Here is a 10,812-nt window from a genome sequence, read left to right on the forward strand (position 1 = left end):
ACCTTAAACCTAGAGAGTTGCACGCTTCCCAAGGCTATAAATACTCGATTAATCCTCATTAATCGGGGGACCGAATACATTACGGAACACACTAATAACCGGCTGATCTCGCTAGCAAAGCAGATTACCTACATTAAATACTCTCACCTAGAGAGACCTTATTACTTTAATTTCTGTATTAATTACTCCTTAATCAGGTACTAACTTGACCGTTGGAGGCGGAGCTCTCAGGAGTCTCCGTTATTTTGCAGGTACAGGCGTCCGGTTCCAGTCTCGGAATTGTAACTCTCCCGCAGGACATCAGAAAACCCCGAAACAATTAGTATATTTAATTTTTTATTATTTTAAAAATTGATAGAAAATATTGGCAAAATATTTACTTTCAAAATTTTGGAAAAAAAATTGTAGAATAATATATTTATAAACTTAAATATCTAACCATATCTTTGTATAAATAAATTTCTATATTATTAATTACTTTTTAATGTATAATGATTATTTATAGAAAAAAAAATCATGAATATATATTTTTCAACTTAACATAGTTGGTGAATGAAAAATTATCATATTTGAAATAACAAAAAATGTAACCTAGTTAGAGTTAATTATGACACGAAACTACCCTAATTACATTCTTTTACCTCCGAAATCACCTACATTTCTTTTTTCCACCCACAAACCATCCCAAATTTCTCTTTCTCATCCTCAAAATCAATTATACGTATATGATTATAGAGATTTGGAATAGTTTCAAGGATTGGACAAATGAGAGGACTGGTTTCGGAGATGGAGAGAGAGATCTAAGGTGGTTTCGATACATAATCAATCAAATTTTACTCATCTTTTTGTCATTAAGGTATATGGTTAATTTTTGTAACAACTCAAGGGCATAAATTTGAAAAATTTCATAGGTATATGGTAAATAAACAAAAAAATTCGGGGTATGGGTATATGGTGAAAAACCTAACGTTATAAATATAAGGGGGTGTTTGGTTCGCAAACTGGTATGGGGTTGGAATCAGGAATGAAATCATAGTGGTATGGGTTTGGAACTTGATTCTTAATACCATATGTTTGGTACGCTTATGGAATGTAATTTTTTTCTTTTATTTCATACCTAAAAGTATGGGAATGAGCCAAACCCACCTCCTCCCAAGGTTTCTAAACCCCATACCTTGGGGGTTTGAGGAATGGTTTGAAACTCTTTAAAATCATAAAAAAACCATAAGGTATGGGTTTAAACTATTCTAAACCCATACCTTATACCTTAATTGTGTGAACCAAACGCTCCCTAAATGGTTTAAGTTGTGCATTAAAAAACGTGACTAAAAAAACGGTATGAACTTAAAAAGAAACGGAAGAAGTGTTGATTTTTCTTGGGTTCATACACAAGGCTTCCTCTTTAAAGTCTTTACGAAACGAAGTACTCCGTACTTCATATGTTTGATTTCTAAAATCCTTTGTGAGTTCATAATCACTCATTTGAAGCGTCCATGATCTAGCTACTACTTCAGTATTCAACATTTCAACTCAAGGATTTCCTTACTTGAATTGCTCAATTTCTAGCGTTTGCTGGAATTTGCAATTTCAATATAAAATGGGGTCTATAACTTCTCCTGATGAAAACTTACCTTTGGTTGATCAAAATGCGTCGATTTATCACCCTAAAACTCATTCAAGAGATGTTCATATACTCAGCTTAGCTTTCTTGCTCGTTTTCTCGGCTTATGGTGCTGTTCAGAATTTAGAGAGTACGGTCAACGATGTGAGTTTCATTTCATTAACTTCAGCATTATTTTGAATAATCAATCATTTGAATTTCGCATGATTTTTTGTAATTGCTTTTAAATTTTGTGATTAATTGATTGTTTGGCACATAATTAATTATAATTTGAGTAATTGGGCGTTTGTATTGTGTCCAAATTTAAAATTTTTTTGCTGAATTTTTTCTGTTTATCAGGAAGGTGATCTGGGTACAATATCATTGGGGATTTTGTATGTATCATTCATGGTATTTTCGTTTTTCGCCTCGTTGTTTGTTCGAAAATTGGGATCAAAGAGTGCTCTGCTCCTTGGAACTACTGGGTATTGGTTATTTACAGCTGCAAATATGGTGCCAAATTGGTAAGTTCTACTCTTGGTTTCCATGTTTTGGTTGTTTACAGCTCCTTAATTATTGCTATTTCAACTTTGTACACCTATACTAGTCTAATAACTCAACTATGTGCAGTCAGTGGCACTGTTCTCTAGTTTGCTTGATAGCATGTGTAGCATCTCTTTATGGAGCCTTTATTATGAATCTATGCATACAAAAATGGCACTAGATATACGATTTTTGTTTATCATGAAGATAAACGAGGGCTCCCTTGAGATAGGAGAAAATACAAGTTTGGAAGATCTTTCCTATTCCAGTAATTTTTAGATTATTTCATCCTATAATGTTGTGGTGCAATTATGAGCTTTATACAGCTTTAGTAATAAACTCTGCCGGTGTTTTTGTTGTTCCTAGAATCCGTGTATTAATGTTGGTCTTCGATCTAGTGGCCTTTTTTCCCCCTGATTCACACTGAACAAACTGGTTAGTGCTCTTATAACTTCCATTTACGGCGTTTGCTATCTGCTCATGGGATGTTTTCTTGTCTGTTGATAAGAAAGATAACAATATGATTATCTCCCTCAAAGATGAACCTGTTGCTCAAATATGGGAAATAGTTCTTAATGCATAAAATTCTTGCTACGTTTCTCCGTAAATGTCGTGCGTCCCTGAAAAGAGGAGCTCTTTTTTAAAAAAAAATAATTGGGTCTATCTATGGCCCAAAATAAGTGTGTAATATGTGAAATGTGATGTGATTTAAAAGTTCGAATTGAAGGATTAATTGCTGTACTTTGCAATTTCTAATTAGTATTTAAGACACTTGACTTTGTAGAATGGTAGAATTAGGAAAAAGTAATTAATAGTGGTAAGTGAATTGTGATTATTTTTTCTTCATAATTTATTGATGGCTGAATTATGTAAAAAGTTAGGTAAGCAGTGTTTTTTGATATAATATTTATTATCATCGACAAAGAGCAATATCATGTTGAATGTACAATTGTATGGTAATCCTAAACTGCACTAACAATTGTTAAGTTTGAGGTGAGCACATATCTTAGATCCTGCAATCTTAATTTTGACACCTTATACAATGAAAATTTAATCTTATTTTGTATTCAGAACTTATCCATAATTTTGAATTCTACGGATTACATATGCAGGTACACAATGGTCCCTGCCTCTGTATATATGGGATTCTGTGCTTCAATAATATGGGTTGGGCAGGTACTCATGCATGAAAACTAATCAATGTGTCTCACTGTATTACTCCCCTGTCTTGTTCCTATATAAAATTTCTTGAACTCGTTATGGAAAAGTCCTGCCTTCCCTTGTAAAATTTTGCCCCATTTCTCTTACTACTTTTTCTTTATCCATCATTTTACTAATCCTGCACTTTCTTAGTTTCTCTTACTTTCCCTCTCATACCACTTTCAAAATTTAATTTTTTTAACTAACTTTCAACCACTATATGGCTCTCCCCTACTTTTCAATTTGCTTGCTGAAGTCTGATTGGAAATAATATTTGGAGATTCATTTACTTTGCTTCCTTGACTGATTGACGAGTGAGAAACTTTCAGATTGTTCTCTGATATTAGTATTGGCTGCCAGGGAACATATTTAACTTCCACTGCACGCAGTCATGCCAGAGATTGCAATTTACACGAGGGAACTGTGATTGGTAACTTCAATGGAGAGTTTTGGGGGATTTATGCAACACATCAGGTGTGTGTTTTTTTCTTCTTCTTCTTAAATCTTGTTTATTGTGGCCATCAACATATGTTGTTTTACAGGTATATTTGCAAAAACAATTAGATTATTGTTTTTAATACTATATTTGCATTGTTTTCAGATTATTGGAAATCTTTTGGCTCTCTTTCTCTTGAAAGATGGAAAAGTAAGTGTTACAATACTAAGTTACAAAGCTTCATTTCCTAGATTTAGGTCTCTAACTAAAATAAAGTCTTTTGGTAATGTTTAATAATATGGATATGGATTCTATTTCTTTTTTTCACCATCTAGAAACCATTTTTCGTGTTTTACTATCTTTAAAAAATTTGTGTTTTTTTTACCACCCTTAAAACAAAAGTTTTCTTTTGGTTTTACCACCACTTAACAAATTCTATCCATAAATTTGTTAAGAGGGGTCCACCATGTTCCATTTCCCCTTCATATATATATATATATAGTTCCCTCATTCATTCTTGCAGCTTCCATTTCTATCTCTATCTCCATCTCCATCTCCTCCACCTCTACCTCTCTTCGCTTCTTTTTTTTTTCTTCTGATGTGGAACAATAGTGTTAGAGAGGTAACAGTTCTGTAAAAAAAATTGAGGAGTGAGTTTTTGGAGGTTGAAAAAGTATATAGGAATGTATAAAGATTGTGATAAATAATGGAGAAATGAAATTGTGTGGGCCAATAAGAGGTTCATGGATGGAATTTGTTTGATGGTGGAATAAATAAAAGAAATTTTATTTTGGTTATTTTGTTTTTTACCACCTCCAAAAAAACCACTTATTTGCTTTTACCATATCCATAAAAAAATGTTTTATTTTACCACCTCCATAAAAAAGGTTTTTTTGGAGGTGGTAAAAATTAAATTTTCCTTTTATTTTTAGGTGGTAAAATACTAAAGAAAATATAATTAAACTATTTAAGGTAATAGAAAAATGGGTTTTTAAAAGGTGGTAAAAGTCAATAAAAACTTATGCATTTTGTTGTTATTTCATTTATAAATGGCATGAGGTCCTATGCATGAGGTGCTGGTGGTGTATTGTCAAATACAAAGTGTAATGTATAAATTAGATATTCTTATCTGACATAGTTAAAAGACAATCTATGGACTGATATATACATTGCCACGGCAAACATCTCACTGGAACTTTTTTTTTTTAGATATTTATTTTATGTCAACATGAACTTGGGAGGGGGCCAGAGGTGGTATTCGGCTGTAGTAACTAGTAATGACAAGATTAAGGTGAATTGGTTAAATTGTAAAAAACTTAAAGCGTGTCTGAAAACGAATTAGCACAAGTTGTGTAGTGCACTATGATCGCTTATATTGGATGAATGATATACAAAAGAGTAAAAGAAATTTGTTTTATTTATTCCTAGTGACTTTCTTATGTCTGTTTTCACTTCTATTTTATTTTGAGGTAATGGGGTGTAAGTCAAATTGTGGATTTAACGTAATTTCATGTCTTCGTCATATTCATTTGTGGAGAAAAAGGGCTTTGTACTGAAAGCATGTTATTGAATCATTTATGCTTTTCGACCCACATGATAAAGCAATAAATATGTAAAATTCTATGCTTCTCGACTTTCATAAGTAAGGGAGTTTCTTATAGAGTTGAGGTATGTTGCATCATCAAAAAAGGATATCAAGAACTATATATTATGTATGCTTGCAAAAGTTGTGCTAGGAAGTCAAGTTAAGTATTCTTTTATCAGAGGACTCCTAGTTCTCCACACTTTAGCTTCTTTCTTTATTTCTTTTGTATAAATTTCGGCATCTGAAATTTTTCCCGTTGAACATGTAAAGAGTGTTTGTATAGAAGGCATTGGTACCACCCTGGTTTAGCCTAAAATCATCTTAGGCTTATCATTGATGACCTAGTTGTCAACTTCATCCCTTTTCAGTTACACTTGATGTACCCAATATATGTGGTACATGTCATGTTAGCTCCATTTTGACTTTATTCTGGCAAGTAAAATATATTGGCGATCTTGTATTATTTTTTTAATCTTCATAGCTGCTGTGACATAGTTCTTTGTAATAATATATTTTATTTATTGCAGGAGGGAGATAGTAGTGGTAGTTGTACCAAGCTGTTGTTCTTTGTATTCCTTTGCATCTTGACCCTTGGTTGCATATTAATGTGCTTTTTGAATTCAAGAGATGGCGCATTTGAAGAGCAACCTAAAGAATCTTCCATCAACTGCTTTGCTTACGTGGTCTCTATTGCAAAAACAGTTATTAAACCATTGTTTGATATTCGCATTCTGTTGATAATACCCCTTTTTGCATATTCTGGATTACAGCAAGCATTTGTTTGGTAAGTATGCTAGCATTCTAATTTTGTTTTCATCCTAATTGCATTGTGATTATAGTCACCTTCATGTTAAACTTCTTAGGGCTGAGTTCACCAAGAAAATTGTAAAGCCTGCTCTTGGAGAGTCTGGTATAGGTGGTTCAATGGCGATCTACGGGGCTGCTGATGCTATTGTAAGTTCTTACAATCTGCATCTGTTTTTTTTTTTTTTATTTTATTTATTTTTTAATAGTGTTTTGACACTAACATTATTCATGTATGCTGCACACCATGAGGCCAGAACTTCAACTTAGATATAGTTTGAATATCCTGTCTGTAGATTGGGATCGAATATAATCATTTGAAGTTACTAAACTTGTCGCATTATTTTACATGATGCCTATATTTTGTTGTTCATAATTGGAAATGGCACTGCCTTTTGGGCTTGACATTGCTGTGTAGGACATGAAGTTACTACCAATCCTTCAGCATTGTTTTCCTTTGTGTGTGTGTGGGTGTGTGAAAACAAAAGTAATTTGTATTTGTCATTTCATATTGATTTCCAGAAGGCTATACACTTGTGGATCTCCACTGACTTTGGCAGTTGTAATTTGTAATTGCAATGGGATAGAAATTGGCAGTTGCAACTTGTAATTGTCCTTGACATTTCAACTTCTACCCAATTTTAGTATGACTTAACCTGACAAGTTGTAAGTTTATCATTATCATCAAACTTTTGCAGATAATTCTTAGATATTTTCTGTCAAATCGCAAACTAATCCCTGAACTGCAAAAGAAGGACAGGCTTTTGAGTGTATTTTCCCCAATTAGTTTGTGATTGAAACTTTGAAAGTGGGAATTGTTTGTAAGCTTTATTTGACTCTACTGTACTTGGTGCTAGGGTTGTAGCCTTGTACAGTCATATGATTAACAAAAGATTGCTTGCATGTAAAGTGATAACTAAGCTGGTCACATTGAAATGAACTAGATCATGCTGATAATGAACTCTTTAATTCCCATTGGGTAATATCTTTTTCTTTATGATTATTGTTAGGTTGACAGAAATAATCCCAATTTTGTTCCATCTGCCCTAAATAATGCCAACTTTGAATTATTTTTTAATAATCCTAACTTTATACTCCATTTGCTCAAAACAGTCCCAACCAGTCATCTAACTTGTTATTTCAAATTACCAGACACGTGTCATCCTACTATAGGTTTAAAAAAATAAAAAGAAAAAGAAAAAAAAATTAAACATCAGCCTTCAACCCAGCCACCGCAAGTCCCAGGCACCGGCCGCTGCCCAATCACCTCCCCCCTCCCTTGCGCCGGCGCCGCTCGGACCATTCTCCCCTTTCCCGTTAAACCATCATCCCCTCACCCCAAAACCCCCACGAAACAGCCTAAAAACCCTTCTCTAGATTGAAAAATCTAACTCTAGATTAAAAACACAAAAAACCCAGAAAAATAAAAAAAAAAATCAAATATTATCAAATATGAAATGTTACCGTAGTAATGAAAATCGCAACGTAGGAAATGGGCATTGATTGAATAATAATTTCGATCGGATTTTCAATCTAGGGATATATTTTTCTTTTGGGATATATTTTTCTATTTGAGATGGTGGTTTAAGGGGAAGGGGGAGGGCTGACGCGCGGGAGAGGGGTAGGGGCGGCACCGGCGACCGTGGGAAGCTGGGTCCGGCGCAGGCAAAGGGAGGGGGACAGGGTGGCACCTACCGGAGGGGGTGGCTTGGCAGTACGGGGGATTGAATTGGTGGTTTTTTTTTTATTATAATTTTAATTAAGTTTTTTTTTTTTAATTTTTTTTTGACCAATCACGTGAGGACACGTGTGCATTAAACCTTAAAAAAAAAATTACATGTTCAATAGGTTACCGGGTCACATGAGACTGTTTTGAGCGGATGAAGTATAAAGTTAGGATTATTAAAAATTAATCCAAAGTTGGGATTATTAAAAAATAATCCAAAGTTGGGATTATTTTGGGCGGACGGAGCAAAGTTGGGATTATTTTTCCGAATGTTTCCTTATTATTATTACAACAAAGCAGAATTACATAATTTTTCTGCTCTATTTGATACTTTAACTATTGTAAATTTGTAAGTCCTTTGAAAGAAGTTGCATTGTCCAATGTCTTTTGAACACCATCAGAAGCCGAATACTGAATTTTAAGTCAAGGATCACAAAATGTCCATGTTTCACATTATTATTGTTTTTCATTGTATATATTGCTTATTGCTATGATATGTATATCCTTCTAGAAAATACTTCCAAGGGAAACTTTTATTGAGAGTCTACTCAGCATACTTCCATCTGAATGATTTTTCTCTACTATTTTGAACAAAAAGCAGATTAATTTTGAGATAGATGTATTCTAGTAGCATTATGTGATTTTAGAACATAAAGATTATTTTATACAACCAAATATTTCAGTACCATATTCCTATTTCCTATTATATCTTACTGCATATGACATGATTTTGGCAAAATTTATTGACTTCTGATATTTGAATTTACGTGTACCACTGTGATTTGGTAAGCTAACTGTGGTAAAATACTCTATCAATTGTGGTGTGGATCACTGAGCGACTAAGCGTATGTTTAACTTTTATTCAGTGTTCTCTTGTTGCTGGTCGGCTTACTTCCAGTGTTTCTTCAGTTACTTGGATAATTGTGGGTGGATCTTCAGCTCATGCTGTTGTATTGCTTTGGATTCTTCTTAAGTATAGGTAAATGTCCTACTTGTATAGATATCTGTTCTATTGATCGATTATAATATCTGACACTTAATGTACACAACAATTCAGCACAAGTAGTGGAGTTCTTGGGATGGTTTATCCACTCTTAATGGCCGCAGCATTGGGCATTGGTGATGGTGTGATGATGACACAAATCAATGCTCTATTGGGAATGCTCTTCAAACATGACATGGTAAATGTTTTTCTCTATTATTGGAAAGTATATCTTTTGCAATTGGCTTCAAATGACCAATAATATACCAATATGAGCCTCATAGTTCTCTGTATATTCCTAGTTCATGTTGGTAGATGTTTTGTCTCAGGTTGAAGTTATATTAGTGGAATATTCATACCAGCATATCTGATATTATGTACTGCACTGTGCATATGTTTATAGAAAAAAATTTCTTCCTCTAGAGTCGGTCGCAATGCCTCACGTGAGGTATTTACCAAATCTCAAAAAGTACAATTTTGGTACCGAAAAATTTTGGTACAAAAACCACATATTTTGTTACGAAAAAATTGGTACAATAAATATTACTCCCTCCGTCCCCGATTGATAAGTCACTTTTGAAGAAAAATCACGGGAATTAAGGAGAATTAAAAAAGTACATTGAAAAAGTAAATTTACATTGGGTATGCAAAAAAGTGGAGAGATAAAGTAATTTAAGTACATGGGAAAGTAAAATTTACATTGGAAAGTTAAATTTGCACAAATATTTTTGCAAATGTTAGAGAATTTTGGTAAAAAAATAATAATAATGGTACTTGAAAAAAACAAATGTGACTAACATTTGGGGTGCCCAAAAATGACATAAGTGACTATCAATCGGGGACAGAGGAAATAATTTTGGTACAAAATTGTGATTGCTTGATATTTTGATACCAAAATTGTACCACTTTTTCTTTCCTAACCACCATGTCCACCCCTTTACCTTGTCCTACCACCATTCAACCACCATCCCAACACCAACCTGCCCTTTTCATCACCAAACCACCACCATCTAACCATTGTGTAAGGCACAACCATACCACCACCCACACAAACATGTTATCCCTATGCTCACACAAGCATGGATTGGCAAATGCACTTAATGAAATGTGTCAACTAAGATGAGATAAGTATCTTTTCTTAACAAAGTGCTTTAAGAAATATATGGATAGGGCTTAGCTTTTTCTTACTTGCTTATTTCTGTTAAGTAAATCCACATAGTTTTTCCCTTGGGCCGATTGAATGATACTAAAACCTATTTTGTTGTTTAAATTCCTGTAAATTCTAATGAAATTGATTACAGGAGGGAGCATTTGCACAGTTGAAGGTTTGGCAGAGCCTTTCCATCGCAGTTATCTTCTTCCTGACACCTTACATATCACTGCATATGATGGCTGCAATTATGCTTACTGCACTCTGCATTTCTTTGAGTACATTTTTTATCCTCACCCAAAAAGTTGTAAAAGCCTTGTAGGCTTCTCTTCTCATCTTCAGTAACCTGTACAATTTGCTGATGCAAATATAAATTTCATCTCTTGTATAGTTCATACTCCCTGATGAAAAATGTCCCCTTTATAATACATATATTCATTGCTCTCATCTTCATAAAGGCATAGTTATTGAACATTGTGTTTAAATTTATAGTCCAAATGTATTTTTTTTTTCCTAAAGGAAAAATACTACCTCCGTTAACTTTTAGTTTTAACTTGGGAATATTTTGTATCTCATAAATGATACCCCAAAGTTGCAACTAAAAGTTAACGGAGGTAATATCACGACTTACAAGTAACAGTTATAGGGTGAATAGTGCATATTACAATGGCATTTTATGTAATTTTGTGTAAAATGACTAAAATCACATGTATTGGGGGATAATTTTGGAAGTTAATTTCCACATGATTACAAAAATATCAAGTTATTTACAATATGATTTACTTT

At 33.5% G+C, this 10,812-nt stretch overlaps 1 protein-coding gene across 1 annotated transcript; it reads left to right on the forward strand.

The window, feature by feature from the left end:
* The first annotated feature begins 1,375 nt into the window (after nucleotides 1-1,375).
* On the forward strand, nucleotides 1,376-10,498 carry LOC110735311 (UNC93-like protein 3). Its single transcript, XM_021915486.1, has 10 exons — nucleotides 1,376-1,765; nucleotides 1,961-2,124; nucleotides 3,256-3,319; nucleotides 3,704-3,817; nucleotides 3,945-3,989; nucleotides 5,892-6,148; nucleotides 6,228-6,318; nucleotides 8,761-8,873; nucleotides 8,952-9,075; nucleotides 10,178-10,498. The coding sequence occupies exons 1-10, from the start codon at nucleotides 1,598-1,600 to the stop codon at nucleotides 10,346-10,348; spliced, it is 1,311 nt and encodes a 436-aa protein (XP_021771178.1). The 5' UTR covers nucleotides 1,376-1,597; the 3' UTR covers nucleotides 10,349-10,498.
* The last annotated feature ends 314 nt before the right edge of the window (nucleotides 10,499-10,812 follow it).

This window comes from Chenopodium quinoa, unplaced genomic scaffold (assembly GCF_001683475.1).
Source record: "Chenopodium quinoa cultivar QQ74 unplaced genomic scaffold, ASM168347v1, whole genome shotgun sequence".
Lineage (NCBI taxonomy): Eukaryota > Viridiplantae > Streptophyta > Magnoliopsida > Caryophyllales > Amaranthaceae > Chenopodium > Chenopodium quinoa.